A 20,387-nucleotide genomic window follows, 5' to 3' on the forward strand; every position below is an offset into this window, starting at 1 on the left:
TCTACATTGACTAGAGGACTTAGGGTCACCTCAATGGCATGTTGGGCACAGTTCCGAGAGCATGTTCTAACAGGCCAGAGGTAAGTACAATGCAACCAGGTGGTGAGGATCCTATATGTTCAACTCACTACGATAGACATTTCCTGTGGTGGTGCCTTATGGCAAACTGAAAATAAGATTTAAAAAAAAATATATATATATATATATTATATATATTTGTGACGTCTACGGCACAGAAGCCTTTTCTCTTTGGGAATTTGTTAATTTTGTTCTAATTTAGAATGGGCCTTGAACTATTTTTTTTAATGGTTGTACCTGTATAAATACTGTGTTAATGATCTGTCATGGCAAAGATTTGTTAGTGTTGTTCACCATAATTCTCATACTTTTTTTGGACAGTGCTATACTTCTTGCAACTGAAAATGTATCATCACGTGGTGACAGCTGAACAACTCACAATGTCACACAAAGTAGAAGCGGAATTTAAAATGTTTCTTAAATTTACTAGATTGCCAGAAACAAGTTGGTACAAAACGTACACTGCAGTCCTGGAAGACTACATATGGGGTTTTCCTCTCCCTACTCTATCTGTCCTGTCTTCTCACCTCCCCAACCCCCACCAAAAAATCAAATCTGCCTTTAAAAATGAGCAATTCAGATATTCTAGTCATTGAACGTTAAAGCAGAAGGAACCTCTACTGGAAAGGTACTTCTAACCATGTTTGAGCATAAAGAAACCTTCTTTACCAGGACAGCACTACACAAAGTACTATTCTGGGGCCCTCACTTACAGTACTACTTGCTTCAATAGTCATCCTGCTTTGGATCCAGGAATCAAAATTCAGGAACAAATTGAACTCCAAGTCCTCCAGGAGGCACTGTAGCTTTAATTGCCATCAGGAAACTTACTTGGCAATAAATACTTTGTTCCAAACCCGCACAACCTGTTTGAAAGCACTTTAAATACTAATGTCTATACTATACCTTTCGGCCTACATATACAGGAATGCCAATAATCATGGCTGGAATGGCAATCCCTGCAATGAGAGCTATTCCTACTGGAGCACCAACCAACGTGCCAAGCTGCCATAGAATCTTCTTTTTACGACTCCAAGGTTTCTTTCCCCAAAACGTGCAGCCAGAAGGACTAGAGAGATGCACAGGAGACAAAAACAAAAGTTAAGAAAGGCATGTCGACTATGAGTAAATAGTTTTTTTTAAATAAGTGGTTTCAAAAATATGCAAACATTTCTTTGAAAGTCTCCCATTTGACCATAAAAGCAACAGCACATTATGGAACAAAGATACTTCAAAATATTCAAGTATTGCAAAATTAACGATCATTTGACATTTGAAATCCATGGTTAATGTAATTTCCTGGGCAGGAGGTTTTAAACAATTGCTAACATTATTTCAATGGTAGTTTGAGATAGCTGGATCACCCTTGAAATGAGTGTTAATTTCACAGACAATCTGAACAAACCACTTCAACAGCTACACAAGCAGAATTTGTGCTTCTTAATTTGTAATCACGTGATTGTTGGACCAATGATTTAGGGTAGGATGCCAAATTGCACTCAGCAAATCACAAAAGCTGAACCCCAAGGACACCAACCAAGACAACTAATAAAGCAGTCCCATCAGTTTTCTTTCAAGTAGCAGGGAGAACTGTCGTATTAATGGCACTTACAGTTATCAACTGACACACGAGCTGGATACCTTCCCTTTGGACAGGCTAAATTATTGTAATGATGATGAAATGCTTTAAAAATCTGGCTCATTTTCCTGTCAGACTGCTCACACGATGGAGCTTTAATTGCAAGTTCTTTTGCTTGTTTACATTTCTCCTTCATTAATCCCTCAAATCAATTTTCATCAGTTTCCATTCCTGTTCTCCTCCTCCTTTTAGTTACCAGTGATTGAAAAAAAAGAACAGCTGTTCGGATTAGAAAAAAAAATAGCTGCTGACTTCTGATGTAGATCAGATCAGAGGGGCCCCAGAAAGTCCATTTAAATTAAAAACACTTCAAAATGAAATGATTTAAAAATTCAAATACTGGTTGATCTCTCAGTCATAGATACCATTCTTGTGATGTTTGAGGTTGGAACCCGAGAGCCAATGCCAAACAATAAACGGTTATGTTTCCATGCCTCATCTCAAGCATCACAAACGTGGTCGCTCTGATTGGGAGCTGGCGCCTGCCTACTCAGTGCTTTCTTTCCAGACAGTTTTCTCCCCCTTTTTCCCCCCGCTCTCCTTCTCTTCCTCTCCTGCAGGCTCTGATTTCCGCTGGCATAGTTGAACTAGTGTCAGCAACCTTCTGATACCTTGCACATTTTGTACACGCGAGTGCGGACAGAGAGAGGCAGACTATTCAACCGCAGGGAGCATTATATCCAAACTCGATTCTGTCCTCATTCAAAGCCCCCATTTACATCAATGCACAGTGATCAAGAGCCGGAATATTGGCTATTTTTCCCAGCCCAGGGCAACTAAAGCCAGTTGTAGCACCCTAACTGCTGTTCTAGATGCACAGATTGGAAATTGAATGTGGAACCTTCTGACCTTATATGTATTGATTACATTTGCCTTCACTAATGGAACCATTGTGGCAGCTATTTGGAAAGTTTATTTAAAAATTACTCAAGTATATATATATATTTTTTTTTAAAAAGGATGGAGAATATTTTTCTCACTACCACTCAGGATTGCAAGGTCTCAACGGAGAGTATTCCATTAAAGTGTTCTATCTCTCACACTCCCATGGGTGAATGACAGATTGTGAATGTTTCCTACATATGGTCTTGTACAAGAAGTCTGAGGAACTGACTCGTCTACTGGGGAGAAAAATATAATTACAGTTTTGGTGCCAGAAAGGCAAACTTTACAAGGTTAAGGAAGACTAGACTAAACACAAACTGTGTAAAGCAACATTTATATGTTTAAAAACACTTTGCTTCCCCCAATAAAAAAATGCCATGCAAATGTTGCGCCGATCATTCAAACAGTCAATAAGTCGCTTTAAAAGATTATTATATGCAACATTGAGTTTTAACATTTTATACACATCATTTCCATAGATTGAATTTTTTTTTTAATTCAATGAATACAAAAAGTATTGTAAACGGCAAGAACTTTTCAATAGCGGTCAGTTATTCTTTTAATTTTGCTGACACTACAAAACTGCAAATTAATTTTTTTTTAAAAACATGTTCAGCATTTTTCTTAAGTAATAATAAGAACTGTGTGATACCTCTAAGTGCCTGGATACAAGATGAGCAAAGACATGTTTGGATCCACTTCGTGATTTAAAAAAAAATGATTGTCAATTTGCTAATAAAGAATTTAATGATAACTAAGCCTTCTCTTACATTTCCACAAAAGAAAATGTAATCACAGATCACCCCAAATTTTGAATTTGGCACTGGCGGTGCGTATAAACCCCGGGATCTGTTGTATCTACCCAGATGCTGTCTTCCACCCAACACTCCAAACTTGTTGCAAATTCTCTAACAAACATGCTGTATGCTGCTGATTTGATGAATCTCTGCCATAGGGATGATCTAATGACATTATAAGAATGATTCAGAATGCAGTGGGATGTGACTCAAAGAACTGAATCTCAGAAAGTTGTTCACCATTGAAATTTTTACCAAGTGCTTGAAATATCATTTATAATCAGGGCACACGTCACTATTTATTTGCTGCACCTTTTTCAAAAATATGTTAGATGTAATGTCAATACTGTACTTTACTGACATTTGAGTTACTAGCAGTCTAACATCTTGATAATTCAGGTTTTAACTATTCAATTTTCCCCCAGGAATTTCCAAGTACAAAGCATGGTAGTTTGAACAAAGTTCTGGGCACAACTGTCCATAGATCAGTCTAAACATACCTGTGTTACTAAGCATACTGAATGAACAAAGGAAATAATGTGCTGTTGAGGATGAGATAGAAGCGAAATATGTGATTGGCATAACCATAGAGCTTCAGAAACATTAAGGAAGTAAACTGGTTTTGTTCCCGTAAGTGATGCATTTTCCATTTCATTTAGATTTTCAGTGTCACTTTAGTATATCTGACATCACTGAAGTGCTGTAAATGGCTGCCTTTTCAAGCAGATAACAGAAAATTGCAGTAAGCTATTATGTGAAAATAATAGGAATTCTAAATTAGGAAAACTGGAATACTGTTTAGAAAGCAACCATTATTTACTGAACTATTCAAACTACTGTTTTCACATTTTTTTAATATTCGTTCTTGGGATGTGGACGTCACTGGCAAGACCCACGTTTATTGCCCATCCCTAATTGCACTTGAGAAGGTGGTGGTGAGCCGCCGTCTTGAACTACTGCAGCCCACATGGTGAAAGTACTCCAAGTGTTGCAGGGGAAGGGAGTTCCAGGAAATTGAAGGAACGGCAGTATATTTCCAAGTCAGGATGGTGTGTGACTTGGAGGGGAACTTGGAGGTGATGGTGTTCCCATGCGCCTCTAGGTGGTAGAGGTCGCAAGTTTGTGAGGTGCTGTTGAAGGCGGCTTGGCCAGTTGCTGCAGTGCATCTTGCAGATGGTACACACTGCAGTCACAGTGCGCCAGTGGTGGAGGGAGTGAATGTTTAAGGTGAATAGAGGCACAGAGTACAAAGCGTGAAAATTATATGAACCTGTATAAAACACTGGTTTGGCCTCAACTGGAGTATTGTGCCCAATTCTGGGCACCGCACTTTAGGAAGGATGTGAAGGCCTTAGAGGGGGCACAGAAAAGAATTACGAGAATGACTCTAGGGGTGAGAGACTTGAGTTACGTCGATAGACTGGAGAAGCTGGGGTTGTTCTCCTTAGAGCAGAGAAGATTGAAAGGAGATTTGATAGAAGTGTTCAAAATTATGAGGGGTCAGGACAGAGTCGAATGAAACTGTTCCCGTTGACAGAAGGGTTGAGAACCAGACGACACAGATTTAAGGTGATTGGCAAAAGAACCAAAGGCTTTTTTACACAGCGAGTGGTTAGAATCTGGAATGCACTGCCTGAAAGGGTGGTGGAGGCAGATTCAATCACAGTTTTGAAAAGAGTTGGGATAGATATCTGAAAGAAAAAAATTTGCAGGGCTACAGGGAAAGGGTGAGGGAGTGGGACAAGCTGAGGTGCTTTTGCAGAGAGCCGGCACGGGCTCAACGGGCCAAATGGCCTTCTTCCGTGCTGAAACCATTCTAGGATCAAAATTTCCAATCCCATTTATGTTGCATTTAAAATAGAAAGGAAGATAGTTCCATAAGCAGTTTTGCAGAAGTTAAGCTGAACCCAGTTTAGTATTCAACATACTATTATTTAGTTGAAATAATGGGAGTAAGTTACTACACAGGGCGTTGCCTGCAGTCAGTTGATGATACAAACTTTTATATACAGGATGGCAATGAAGTTAGTAGTCATTTTAGAAATTCATTCCACAGAGCCACCTAGAGGCCAGCATCTGCAACTACATTGTGACAGTTGACAGTAATTTACAATAGTAAATACGACAGGATTGAGAGACAAGTATACTGACATTGTGGATAATAATTGTGCACCCCACACAAGATTTTTAACTCATCAACCTCCTGTGCATTGCACACAGAAAGTCAAGACTAAATGTAGTCTTTGGGTGAAACAGGGTTAGAGCCCAGGTGATAATTGGACTAAGACATGCAGGTATAATCCAGTTCCCATTCTAAATTAAAATTCCATATTTCCAGTTTAAATTCCTATGCCCATATTTATAATGGCAACTGCCTACGTAAACAGGTTGTGCTGTAATTACAACTTCCTGTCAGTGGTGGTGCTGCAGTGCCTCTACTTGCAAGAGGGTAGAATTACAACATAAGTTTATAAAAACAATTTCCATTCTAAATGTGGACATAGGAATTAATAATGAAAAAACCGATAGAAAAGGCATGCAGACATAGAGAACACGTCAGGGTTCCACGTGTATGCCGATGACACCCAGCTCTAACCTCAAAGCCATCTCTCTTGGCCTCTGATTTGTCATGCTGCTTGTCCGACATCCAGTACTAGATGAGCAGAAATTTCCTCCAATTAAATATTGGAAGACCGAAACCACCGTCTTCGGTCTCCACCATAAACTCTGTTCCCTAGTCACCGCCTCCGTTTCCTCTTGCTGGCCAATGTCCGAGGCGTCCTATTTAACCCTGTGCTGAACTTCCGATATCATATCCTCTCCATCACCAAGACCACCTACTTCCACCTTTGTAACATCACGTGTCTTTGACCCGCCTCAGCTCATCTGCTGCTTAAACTCTCATCTTTCATGCCTTTGTTAGCTCTAGACTCGACTATTCCAATGCCCTCCTGGCCCGCTTCCCACCTTGCACTCTGTAAAATTGAGCCTATCCAAAACTCTGCTGCTTGTATCCTAACACACACTGTCCTGTTCACCCATCACTCCTGTACTCGCTGATCAAACTGGCTCCTGGTCAAGCATAACGATTTTGACATTCTCATCCTAGTTTTCAAATCCCTCCACGTCCTCACACCTCCCTATCTCTGTAATCTACAACCCTCCAAAATCTCTGCACTTCTCCAATTCTGGCCTCTTGTGCATCCCTGATTTTCTTTGCTTCACCAGTGGTGGCTGTGCCTTTAGCGGTCTAGAATCTAAGCTCTGGAATTCCCTCCCTAACCACCTCCTTGAAACCCACCTCTTTGACCAAGCATTTGGTCACCTGCTCTAATATCTCCTCCTTTCGCTTGTTGTCAAATCTTGTTTGATAATCGCTCCTATGAAATGCTTTGGGACTTTTTGCTACGTTAAAGGCACTATATAAATGCAAGTTGTTTTTGGTGATGTGCTCCATTTGGAAAGAAAAATAAATCCTAAAATATTCACATATCTCGAATCATCGGGTTTCCAAAATTTAGTTACTGTTGATGACTTACCTTAAATAGTGCAGGTCAGAGATTTCTTTCATACAGAGCCAACAGAACTCACAACCACATACTGCACAAGTCATATGATTACAGCTTCCATCATTCATTTTTATTATGTATGCTGCACATCGCGGACAAGGTTTAATATCATCTGCTGCAAAAAAGAAGAAACCACGATAAATCACATTATTAATAAATAGAAATAAATAAAATGGTTAGGCAAGACCGTAATGGATCAATGTATTGTAGATTGAATTAAACAGTACATAGCCAGTATTGGAAGTTCGTAAAACAGTCAGACCTAGTAAGTGCACTTTTATTTTCATTTTTTCCCTGATTTTTAGTATATAGTCATTCTATTTATAATTATTTGGTTCCCGATGTATTATGTAGTTTTTAATGGGGAAAAAAGTAACATTTCTAAAGTGCTCCACAATGAAATGTCTATACACAAAAGACCATAAATGACCATACTAATAAGCCATAGCTCAGATGATCAGATATGACAGTGTCTTTATGAAGTACTTTTTACATTTTAGAGAACTAAAACTTTTAGGATTACATAAAGTTCACTATTAACATAGCCAAATTCAGCAATTGGAGTTGGTCTTACACCAGCAAGCCAGAAGGTCTGACTATCCTAGAAATTAATTATAAAATAAATTAAAGCTACTATGACATGAAAAGTACATACTGTTCTACTGCATCAAAAGTAGAATTTCCATGACCCATTTGCAGCATTTTATCTACAAAGGCCGAGTAGGGTTCAACAGTGCGCTGTGGTGTATGCAAGACATAGGGCCCATGTTTCCACAAGAAAAAAAAACGGGCGCCCAGCAAAAAAAACGGGCGCCCCTCCGAGCTGGGCGCCCGTTTTTCGCGCCTAAAACGGCGCCTAAAAAAAATTTTCGATATTCTCCACCGACTTACAGGTCCTATGGCACTCGGCGCAGCCGGCACGAGCTGTGGGGGGGGCGGAGACAGGTCCCTGCGCTGAAAACAGTGCCGGGACCTCTGCACATGCGCGCTACAGTCGGCACGCAAGTGCAGTAGCTCCAGGCGCCGAACTGTGTGGGAGGAGCCCGAAGCACGCAGCCCCTAGCCCTGGCCCAATGGCCTCACTGGGGCTGCGTGAATGAGGCTCCTCCCACGGCCAGCTCCTGCTCCCCGCCCCGACCGGACCCGACACCCGCTCCCCGCACCCCCCCGCCAACTAGACCCGACCCCCGCTCCCCCCCGACACCCGCTCCCCCGCCCGAGACCCGCTCTCCCCACCCCCCCCCCGACCCGACACCCGCTCCTGTTCCCCTCCCTCTCTCCCCACCCTCCCCTTCTCCCTCCCTCTCTCTCTCTCTCTCTCCCCTTCCCGCTCAGCGGCACGAACGGCTGCAGAATTCTCCCTGGCTGAAGCACTTTCACACAGGTAGGAAGATGGTTTATTTAATCTTTTCTTGGCTTATAAATGTTTATTCAGGTTGGATTTATTTGTATAATATTTATAGAAGTATAAATAAGGATTTATTGTCGAATCTAATGAGTTCCCTTCCCCCCACCTCGTTCTGGACGCCTAATTTGTAACCTGCGCCTGATTTTTTAATGTGTAGAACAGGTTTTTTCAGTTCTACAAAAATCTTCACTGGCGCCATTCTACTTTAGTTTGGAGTACATTTTCACTGCGGAAACTTTCAAATCAGGCGTCAGTGGCCGGACACGCCCCCTTTTGAAGAAAAAATTCTGTTCTAAACTAGAACTGTTCTACCTGACTAGAACTGCAGAAAAAAAAATGTGGAGAATTGCGATTTCTAAAATAGTCCGTTCTCCACCAGTTGCTCCTAAAAATCAGGCGCGAATCATGTGGAAACTTGGGCCCATAGAAGCTGATGTTCAGACTCTGCTGGGCGTGAACAAGGCGCTTGCACTCCAAAGGTTGTGCGGCTGAACTTAAGGCCCATTCCCATTCCACCTGCCAGTATTTAATTTGGACCTTCACACGGGTGGCCCAGACGCCTGCCTGTTTCAGATGAGAACCCTACTTGTAATATGAAAACTAGGAGCCATAAATACAAGATAGTCACTAATAAATCCAATAAAAAATTCAGGAGAAAGTTAGTTACCCGCAGAGTGGTTAGAATGTGGAACTCAATACCACAAGGAATGGCTGAGGCGAAAAGCATAGATGTATTTATAGGGAAGCTGGATATTGCGAGATGAAGTAGGGTGGGCGAAGTCTCATGTGGATCATAAACATGGACCAGTTAGGTAGAACGGCCTGTTTCTGTGCTGTAAGTTCGATGTAAAAAATGCTTACAATTTAAAAAAAGGTACCAATGAACAGAGAGTGCATCACGCACCCTCCATCCATTGCTACCAAACACGCCTAACCCAGTTAAATTTCTGTCTTTTGAGCCAGGAAGAGCATAAATGGCCCTTTAGAGCCATCACCCTTTAACCCATTATTTCCAGCTCAGCTCTGAAGAGCCACTAGATTTCCCACCCACCCCAACGGGTGCTCACAGCTTATCAAATGGAATTGAAGCCCGAGCCTCCTACCAAGAACATTGGGCAGGTTGTGTAAAGGCACCACCCGCCCGATATCCACACAGTGTACAACTTATCCACATTGTTGACATAGTTTAGCATCCTACACATATATGTATGCAAGAATGGGTTCACCAAATCAATTGTAACCAAGTTTGGAAAAATGCCTTCTGTGACAATATGGCTGCATCTCTTGACCTGGCATAAATCACGAACATTAAACCTACACTAGTGTTCTAAATGAATAATACAAAACACAAAGTATTCACATTGATGGAACAGTCAGTAGAAAGGAGGGGTAAAGTTAAAAAGACAAGAAAGGGAATTTCAAAGAAACTGTTTTTAAAAAAAAAAAGCTCAACTATTATAGCGAAACATCTCAATTAAATGTCTGATGTGCTGTTTTCTTAACTCGAAATGAAGCTTCTACTTTATATCCAGAAAAATTGCAGCAGCATTTAATGAGTCATTCTGCAGTCTGATCTTGGTTTCATTGGCCAGCAACCAAGCCTACCATTTATGGACAGAGTTAGGAATGCAACTGCGCACGGGAACGTTTTCTAACTAGGCTCTCGCAAGCTTACAAGTAGTTTGCAAGATAAATTGTACAATGTTATTGATGATCACACAAATAAACACTATTGGGAGGTTGTAGAATGGGATAGTTTAGTAGAAGGCAAAAGGTCCCATCTGAAGGACTAGTTTTCAAGTAGTCATTTTTCTTGCCAGCAAGACTAAACTTGTATGGGCGGACAAGTTCTGATAATACCTTCGTAGGCAAGATCAATATAGTTAACACTTTGACTGGGTTAATGGGCTGCTTGGCAAAAAGAACTTTAAAAAATCTATATGGTTTACAATATCACCTAAACAGGTGAATAGGACAATAATTCTGGAAACCTACAAACAAAACATGACATGCATTTCTATAGGAGGAGATTCCCTCAAGAAAATGGTTACCTGTGGAGCGAGATGGTAAAATCTGATTGACCAGGAGGCTGTTTATTTCAGGTAACCCCTTTCTTCCCGAAATCTCGTCCTGAACGTATCTACGAAGAGTCCAGTTTTCTGTACCTGCTGCACCAGATTCCTGACTGTAGCTGATTGACGACGAGCGTATTGTTCTTAATCGTAAACTTTGTGCTCTCTGTTGACGTGCTGCATCACAGGTTTGATTTGGATGCCATATTTGCTTACAGTGGTAACAGAACTCAGTGCCACATCCTTCACGGGCACAAGTAAGTTTTGGACAGCTGGCACAGCCAAACGCTATCACTGCATAACTGCAAAAACAAAAATAAATGAATTATTGTCTGTATGAAAACAAATTCAGTCCTTACTGGACATGAAGTTTCACCGGACATCAAATAAAATCGTTGATTTCAAACAGTCCACACATGCATTCTAAAAGTTTTTCAGGCGAAGTTTGAATCACTCAGCACCTTCGTACAAACCTTCAGATCCATTTTGCCTGTACTCATAATTACTGCAAAGCAGCTCTGATCTAAGCCCCAACTCCCAAATTGACCAATTAGATCAGTATTACAAATTTGGGACGGCCATAGATACCCTCTCTGGTTCAGTCGTTCCCATAAACGGTCTAAGCACCTTACTTTATAGGTGTTGATTCACACTGCCCTACATCTGCTCTCACAATAGTGTAACCCAAGGGTTTGTTACATTAGTAAACCATTGCGACTTCAACCAGATGTCTGCATCTTTCGCACGTGTGCTTCTCCAATCTCTCCAGAGGGAGACCGAGCAAACAATTGGAGACAGGGCAGATATGAATGGATGAGCTGCATTAATTAACAGCAAGGTGAACATACAGAACAGCTGTTAAGATCAGACTCACTTAATTGCCAGTGTTAAATTTAAACTTGTATTCTGGAGTTAAAAGCCCAGTCACAGAGAACTTCTCAAAAGAGGAGTCCTGAGCAGAAACACCAGACAGGATGGGCTACAAAGGGCTTCATAAGATGCAAATTGCTAAGGAAAGCAGAACATGGAATGCAAATGTTAATTGTTTAAATGGCTGTAGTGACTGTATTCAATCAATCACAGACTTTCTTGCCATTGTCAAAAATTAGGGCTTGGGTTTGACTGATAGCTATATCGAAAACCTTTGAGAATGGGACGACGAGTATACTCGTTCATTTGACTGTAGTTCTCTATGAGCTTGGTGGCCAGAAGTCTCCAATCTCAGTATAATATTGGGTTTTTAGTGCTCATTTCAAGCCTGTCTTCAGTTTTGCAGTCAGAGAAGGACTGTTTTAAAATTGTGCTGACCAGCAGAGAAGCGATGTCAGTTTAGGCCGCAGCTTTACAGTGTGTGCGAGAGCGAGCGAGTGTGCGTGCAACAGCAAGCAAGATGAGAGAGCACAGAATAATGCAGCACAATACATTCCAGTAGCTGATGTCCAGAGTAAGAGTCACCCTGGTGTTATATTGCTCAATATACTCTCTGCATATGAAACCCAATGTTGAATGGCCATAATCTATAATTGTACTCCTGGGTGCTCTCCAGTTTAAATTTTTGCAGTGTTGTCAGTAGGATTTTAGCAAAGTACAAAAATGCCCCATGCCCACCCTTGAGCTTTACTAAAATCTTAGGGACAACACAGGAAACCTTGGAATATTGCTTTCTGTTCCAAGGCTTCAGGTTGGTCACACTGTTGGGGTTACTCGAAACGCCTTTAAGCAGAACATCTAGTTGGGATTAAATAACTAATGGGCCCAGAAAAACAGCAGCTTGTATGCTGTGGGACATATTGTGCATCACTTGGGAAATACATTTGTTTCTTCGTGTCTGGCAATCATATTCAGTCTGATGTCCTACTCATTCAATAAACAGTTAAATACTAAAATTCTTTATTAGTAGGATTCCTTGAAGCACATACTTAACCTATTGAATCTAGATTTGCTTTCAGTGTTCTCAAACTTAGATTTAAATTTGAAGTCAACAGTATGTGCTGTCTAAATAGGCCTGAACACCCAGTATTGTGTCCAGTCCTGGCCCATGTATACATTGTTTCTCAAGTTGCATGCATATAGAGAATTAAAAATAACTACATGCAATTATCTCTCATCAATTTTAAAATTGCGAGAACTATCCCAACAGCACGAATCATTTTGGTCTTTGAAGATAAACCTTCTGCTTTTTATCCTGGTAAGTGCACCATTTGTTTTTGTTCTGTTCTTTTGTGCCGATTCTAAATTCTTAAAACTATTTCTGCAAAGCTAAAGGCTTTTACAGGGAAATCAGTCATTGCTGGTCTATGAGATATATTATCAGGTATAAAAAAATCTTGCTGGACGAAAAGCAGAATTTAAGTGATACACCCATGAACAAAAGCACATTTTCAAATATCTTCATCTTACTAAATCATAAATATCCCATTAGCATATTTTAAACAATAAAATGGCAGTGACTCATGGTGTGGTATGCATCCTTGGGTACTGACACCTTAGCCAAGAGCTCAGTTTTCATATGCAAGGTGATTCTGAGCATCATTGGACACATCACAGCTGAGCTTTCCCTCACACTTCTAGCAGGAATCAGTGAATAGCAACCAGGAGCAGGATATGAATATGCTTTAAAGACAGTACTGGGTACGTGTATGTTGCCCAATTTAGTTCACCAATGGCTTTCTGATGACGTGAGACTATCCTTAATCACTTCCTTACCAGGCATTTGTAAGGTGCTGGTACATTAGACAACTGTTTAGAAAAAGACAATCTCCAGGGTAAATGAATTCTGAACATGGTCCTAAGCAAATCTGCAATAAGACATCTAACATACGGTGGGCTTGCAAGTCTAGTTTTATTACTAAACAGACTGCTTTATTTGAAAGTATAATCTGGAATATTCCTTTAAGGTTTTCTATACTGGCTCCTGTTTAGTAAGAAGCGGACACTGATTAACAAATGGATTACAATTCAATTGGTGTGCAGTAACAAATCACATTTAATCTGCTAGAATTTATGCAATGGAAATGCTAGTCATCCAAGTGATTTAAAACTAGTTAATTCCACTGTTCACCACTGGATTTTGAGATTATTCCTACCACAGTCACCCATACGCTAATTACATTTTAATTCATTTCTCAGGTGAAAAAAGCCCAACCTTCTAAGAGATTCCCAGACTTTTCATAGAGACTGAGATCTGTGGCAACATTCACTTGGCTATGGATCAATAAAGCTACTTAATAAAAATCCAGTAACAACTAAATTGCACACACAAAGCTGAAGGTTCAGCCAGAATCAGAGACCCAGTTACCATGTACAAGACTTCAGTTAATACGAATTGCTTTTAAAGTGTGCTTTGCTTTGTAATGGTCTCACTTAAGTACTGGTGGGAATTTACCTTCCCCATTTCCAAGTTAATTTGAAAGCTTAACAAATATTCATTAGTTTGTGTAGTATATTAGCATTGTGATTGTCACATTTTCACTTCCGCCTATGTCAAAACTACAAGTTTTTAAAAAAAAAAGAAAAAGTAGGATAATTAATAACTGACATTTTATTGACTTCAGATCTTACTGCATAAGAACATAACATAAGAACATAAGAAATAGGAGCAGGAGACCATTTGGCCCCCTCGAGTTTGCTCGGCCATTCAATAAGATCATGGCTGACCTGATCCTGGCCTCAACTCCACTTCCCCGCCCGGTCCCCATCACCCTTGACTCCCTTATCTGCACAATTACAAGAATCAGGAATACTACAGTCATATTTTTCGAATGCAGCATTATTCAAAGCAATGAGCAGCTGACGGTGCCAGGAGCAGTAGCTGAATAACAAATATCACTTTTCAATATCCAATCTTGGAAATTCCAAAAACAGAATAGCCACTGCATAGGCTACTGAAAAGGTTCTTTAAAGTATGAGAGAAAAAATGCTTTTCTCCTAGTCTTAAAATTAGACCGTGTACTTTTTCCCATGAACACTAGAGGATTAACAGCAGCTCAGATTCTCACAAGATTATTCTTTTAAGGAAGAAAGGCAGAGTGTTACGATTTTCACATTTGGTCAGGCAGTGTGTGTCTTTTGACGCCTCTTCCTGCATTCCTGAACAAGTTATGCAAAGAGTTCGGTCAATGCGTGTGTTTTTTTACTGTGAGAACATATTGGCTCAAAATGGAATTGAGCTCAAGTGAACTAAAGATATTTATTTCGTGTTTCAATCAAATGCTGAATGCTCGAGTAGGAGAGTTGCCAGGTGAACAGGATGCATCGAGCAGAGATTTTCAGGCATCAAAACTTAGTGTTTATGATGCTTTATAACTTTGCAGCAGATTCAGAAGGGGCAACTTGCATTATGAAAAATTAGACTGACCTAATGATAATGTTTCATGTTCTGATAGCATATATACACACACACACACACACACACACACACACACACACACACACACATCGTGCTTTACTGGGTTAACAGAATATAGCATAACATAAGAAATACGAACAGGAGTAGGCCATTTGGCCCCTCGAGCCTGCTCCGCCATTCAATGAGATCATGGCTGATCTGATCTTGGCCTCAACTCTACTTCCCTGCCTGCTCCCCTTAATGCTCGACTCCCTTTGACAGAATGCAATTAATAACTCCAAAGTAGCAATATTTTGAAACACGCAGAAGTAAAAGAACCCATGTATTCCCTCTTCTCCCCTTTCCCCTCCGTGACAACCATTACATCCAATGTGTGTTTCCTTACCCACAATCTGGAGCAGGGCACCATCTGCAATCTGGATCAGCCACCAGCCACCGGCGCAACATAAACTCCTCGTACTTGTCCATCAGCAAATCATCATTTAAAATCAACTGGATATCATGGGGATTGAATCTCTCGGTACACTCTGGGCAGCTGATATTAACCCTACTTTCGGAGATTTCTATCCGCAAGTACTGCCGCAAGCAGTCTGCGCACGACCTGTGGTGGCAAGTCATAATATCTGGGAATTTGTCCTTAGAGTGACGCAAAAGGCACAAAGGGCATTCAAGGAAGTCTCCACTTTGTTTGTCGGTGGATGCAGTCCCACTTTCAGAAGAGCCACAGGTTGACAATATGGAGTTCTTGTCAGTACATAGCTCTGAATGAATGCTTTCAATACTTGCAATTCCATCAACTCCTCCATTTAAGTCCTTGGACTTCCTTTTGGACTCTTTTTTCCTTCGAAACAGGGACCCAAGTGAAAGACGGCGTTTCTTTGGTGCCTTTTTAACAGAAGGTAAACTGACTGAGGATGCAGAGGACTGCAGGTCACGGTCTGAGCCCATTTGCTGATTGCGATGTAAACTCATTTCTCTTGCACGTCTCTTTCAGAGGTTTCAGTCTTGAAAACTTGCTGCAAAGCAGTGTTCTTCCAAGTCCTAATCCATGTTCTATAACTTTCTCAGTCATCAAATGTGGCTATCCTTGGGAGATCACAAGCCAATTTACTGGAAAAAGCGTTCCTGAAATTTCTGTAAAAGAAAAGAACAGGAAATTGTTAAATCTTTCAATCAGACTCATGCTATAAATGGTATTCCACATTCTGTGCACCAGTATAATCATTTCTAACATTGCTGGTCAGTGCTATCTTTAGATTTGATATGGTTTTAAAGAACATTCACTAAAATATATGTACCTTTGATGTTTGTGCTACGAAGCTAGCAAACACTAGTTTAAAGGTTAGCTAACAAACAGGGGAGGGGAAGTATGCAACAGGACCACATTTTTTTAAATCATGAAAAATAACTTCCTGTATAGATGGCATTTAAGTAAATTTAACTAGGATAGGCAGTTGCAGTTTTTTTAGGGGAAAAAAACTTCAAACCAGCACAGCAACATACAAAAAAATATTTCTGATGCCAACTACTGAAATGAGTAAACAAGGGAGCCAGTTTGCATTGGGCACCACCAGTCTGCTGAGATACAAATCAGCTCTGCTGCTGTGGGGTAGTGCCAAGCAGAGGCCAAACATTTCCTCACAGGGAAGGGCGAGAGAAAGAGAAAGAGAGAAAGAAAAAGAATGTGAGGGAATTCACCAGTGGTGCAGGTCAGCTTGAAAAAGCATTGCTCGAAGTTTTTGAACACGTCACTTGCCCCACTCATACGCAGGAAGAGAATAAAATATACACACATATATACACCCCACTCATTTTTTTATCAGCATCAACTTGGGGACAACTCCAGTCTTATTTTGCCCTTTCAAGTATTTCATCCGATTCACTAAACTCAAAAAGAGTACTTTGTACGTAGAAATAATTCATAAAATGTCTTTAGAAATCCTTTCCCCCCCCCCACCCCCCAAACAGAAAAGGCCACACAACCCACACCTCCTATTATTTTTAAACAGATAAAATGAAACTTCAAACAACCATAAAACACATATTTCGGACATACGTGTGTATTTAATGAAGTTTAAAAGACAGGCATTGATATGTCCTTACTATACAGTATAAATGCACACGAGGCCCATACTTGAGAGAGGTTAACTCTGTGACCAGTTAACCTTTTTTACCAAGACCTCAAGTGATGAAGGTGGGTGGAGCTTTCCATTTTATGCCTGAAAGTCCAGGTTAGGAGTGGGTTACAATGATAGTTGAATACATGACATCACCTTCCCCCCAAAGTCTTATTGGGATCACAGGTTAAGTCTCTCTGGTGGTTTACGCTCCCTTGTAGAGCGCCTGAGTTGGGGCTTCGGTTGTTGGGCGCTGGCTTGAGTGTCTGCTGTTAGTGGTGCCTCAGGCCTGTCCAGACTGCCCACAGTGACTGGGCTCTCCTCCACTTGGTTCCGGTGTTCGGTCACCTGTGGTGGAGTAAACTCTACATCGTGTTCTTCCTCTGCTTCTTCTATGGGGTTGCTGAACCTCCTTTTAGTTTGATCCACGTGTTTGCAGCAGATTTGTCCATTGGTAAACTTAACTACCAAAACCCTATTCCCCTCATTGGCAATCACAGTGCCTGCAAGCCATTTGGGCCCTGCAGCGTAATTAAAGACAAAAACAGGGTCATTGTCATCAATACATCGCGCCCTCGCATTCCTGTCATGGTAGTCACATTGTGACTGATGCCTGCTCTCAACAATTTCTTTCATAGTAGGGTGTATAAGGGATAACCTGGTTTTGAACATCCTTTTCGTTAGCAACTCTGCGGGTGGAACCCCTGTGAACGAGTGTGATCGGGATCTATTGGCCAACAGGAGGCGTGATAAGCGGCTTTGTAGGGAACCCCCTTGGATTCTGAGCATCCCCTGTTTGATTATCTGCACTGCTCGTTCCGCCTGGCCGTTCTGACATGTTTGATTCCATTGCCTGCCATGAAGTCCTGGAATTCAGAGCTTGTGAAGCACGGGCCATTGTCACTGATCAAGACATCCGGTAGACCATGGGCGGCGAACATTGCCCGTAGACTATCCGTAGAGGATGTGCTTGAACTTAAAATGGCACACTCAATCCATTTGGAGTAGGCTTCTACTACAACCAAAAACATTTTTCCCATGAAAGGATCTGCGTAGTTCATAGATGCGTGACCATGGCTAGGTGGGCCAGGACCAGGAGCAGAGGCTAAGGGGGGCTTCCCTGGGTGCGTTGCCCAGCTGAGCACACGTGTTGCACCTGCGAACACAAAGTTCCAGGTCTGCATCTATTCCTGGCCACCAAACGTGTGACCTGGCAATTGCCTTCATCATGACAATGCCCGGGTGCTCATTGAGGCGTTCTCTAATAAACACCTCTCCGCCCATCTGAGGCATGACTACTCAGTTTCCTCATAGTAGGCAATCGGCCTGAATCGAGAGTTCATCCTTGCGCCTATGAAACGGTTTAAATTCCTCAGGGATGCCCTGTAGGTGGCTGCCCAGTCAATATTCAGGACACATTTCTTAACTAAAGACAGTAGCGGGTCTCTATTTGTCCAGACTTTAATCTGACAGGCTGTCACAGGTGAGCCTTCGTTTTCGAAAGCTTCAACAGCCATGGCCATCTCAGCATCATGCTCAGTTGCCCCCTCAATGGTGGCTAGTGGGAGCCTGCTGAGTGCATCGGCGCAGTTTTCAGTGCCCAGTCTGTGCCGAATCGTGTAGTCACAGGCGGCTAACGCAAGTGCCCACCTCTATGCGGGCCGATGCATTCGCATTTATGGCTTTTTTGTCGGCCAAAAGGGACGTTAGGGGTTTGTGATCTGTCTCCAGCTCAAATTTCCTGCCAAGCAGGTACTGGTGCATTTTTTTCTGACTGCAGATACACATACTAGCGCTTCCTTTTCGACCATCCCGTAGCCCCTTTCTGCCTTGGACAGATTTCTGGAGGCATAAGCTACCGGCTGTAACTGACCATTGGCATTCACATGCTGCAACACACACCCGACCCCATAGGATGACGAATCGCACGTTAGAACAAGTTTCTTACATGGGTCATATAACGTTAACAGTTTGATAGAGAACAACAAGTTGCGTGCTCTATCAAATGCCCTTTCCTGGCTGTTCCCCAGACCCAATCGCGACCTTTGCGTAGGAGCACGTGTAGCAGCTCCAACAGCGTGCTCAATTTGGGAAGAAAGTTACCAAAATAGTTCAGGAGCCCCAGGAACAAACGCAGCTCCATCGTGTTACGGGGTCTGGGTGCTCTCTGGATCGCTTCCGTTTTGGATGCAGTAGGTCTGATCCCGTCTGCAGCTACCCTCCTCCCCAGGAATTCTACCTCTGGAGCTAAGAAGATGCACTCCGCCTTTTTCAGTCGCAGCCCTACCCGGTCCAGTCTGCGTAGCAGCTCCTCCAGGTTGTGGAGGTGTTCTTCAGTATCGCGACCCGTGATGAAGGTGTCGTCTTGAAAAACCACCGTCCTTGGAATCGATTTGAGGAGACTTTCCATATTTCGCTGAAAGATTGCGCCGGCCGAACGAACATCTGTTATACTCAAACAACCCCTTGTGTGTCGTGATGGTGGTCAGCTTCTTCGATTCACATGCCAGCTCCTGGGTCTTGTAAGCTGTCAGGTCCAATTTTGAAAATTGTTTGCCACCGGATAGCGTTGCAAAGAGGTCCTCCGCTCTCAGTAGCGGGTACTGGTCTTGAAGTGACACCCGATTGATGGTGGCCTTGTAATCGCCATATATCCTGACCGACCCAGCCGCCTTGAGCACCGACACGATCGGGCTCACCCAGTCACTGAATTCGACTGGCGAGATGATGCCTTCCCTCAGCAGGTGGTCCAATTCGCATTCTATCTTTTCCCGCATCACGTACAGCACCGCTCTGGCCTTGTGGTGTACTGGCCTGGCATCCGGGTTTATGTGAATCACTACCTTGGCCCCCATGAAAATGCTGATGCCGGGTTGAAATAATGAGTCAAATTTGTCCAGGACCTGTGAGCATGATACTCGCTCCACAGAAGAAATTACATTGACATCGCCCCATTTCCAGTTCATGATAGCAAGCCCACTCCTCCCCAGTAGTGCGGGACCGTCCCCTGGGACAATCCGGAGTGGCAACCTGTTCTCCGAATCTTTGTGGGTCACAACTACCGTGGCGCTGCCTAGCACCGGAATGATCTCCTTTGTATATGTTCGTAGCTGTACGTCAATCGGCAATAACTTTGGCCTCCTGCTCTTGGACACCCACAACCTTTCGAACTGTTTGATACTCATCAGGGACTGGCTGGCCCCCGTATCTAGCTTCATTAATACTGGGATGCCATTGAGGAGCACTTTCATCATCATCGGTGGCAGCCTGGTATATGAACTGTATATGTGCTCCACATGAACTCGCTGAACTTCAGCTTCCAGTGATTTCCCCTAGTATTCATTTGGCCTCGTAGGGCTTGCATTGGGCCCGTCCTCCTCATACATCAACCTGGCTGCAGGCTTCCTGCACAGACGCGCCAAGTGACCGCTGACATTGCAGTTTCTGCAGGTTTATTGCTGATACCTGCAAGCT

At 42.3% G+C, this 20,387-nt stretch overlaps 1 protein-coding gene across 4 annotated transcripts in view; it reads right to left on the bottom strand.

The window, feature by feature from the left end:
• rnf19a (ring finger protein 19A, RBR E3 ubiquitin protein ligase) overlaps window positions 1-20,387 on the bottom strand; it is a 108,063-nt gene that overhangs the window by 37,151 nt on the left and 50,525 nt on the right. The window contains exons 2-5 of one of the 4 annotated variants that reach the window (XM_070888481.1): window positions 15,182-15,930; window positions 10,542-10,750; window positions 6,939-7,080; window positions 985-1,147 (exon numbers count right to left, since the gene is read on the bottom strand). In XM_070888481.1, the coding sequence (XP_070744582.1) occupies window positions 985-1,147; window positions 6,939-7,080; window positions 10,542-10,750; window positions 15,182-15,768 (1,101 nt within the window). In that variant the 5' untranslated portion in view covers window positions 15,769-15,930. Of the gene's footprint in view, window positions 1-984; window positions 1,148-6,938; window positions 7,084-10,427; window positions 10,751-15,181; window positions 15,931-20,387 lie in introns of all 4 variants that reach the window. The other 3 variants (XM_070888480.1, XM_070888479.1, XM_070888478.1) reach the window with 3 other exon arrangements.

This window comes from Pristiophorus japonicus, chromosome 1, assembly GCF_044704955.1.
Source record: "Pristiophorus japonicus isolate sPriJap1 chromosome 1, sPriJap1.hap1, whole genome shotgun sequence".
NCBI lineage: Eukaryota > Metazoa > Chordata > Chondrichthyes > Pristiophoridae > Pristiophorus > Pristiophorus japonicus.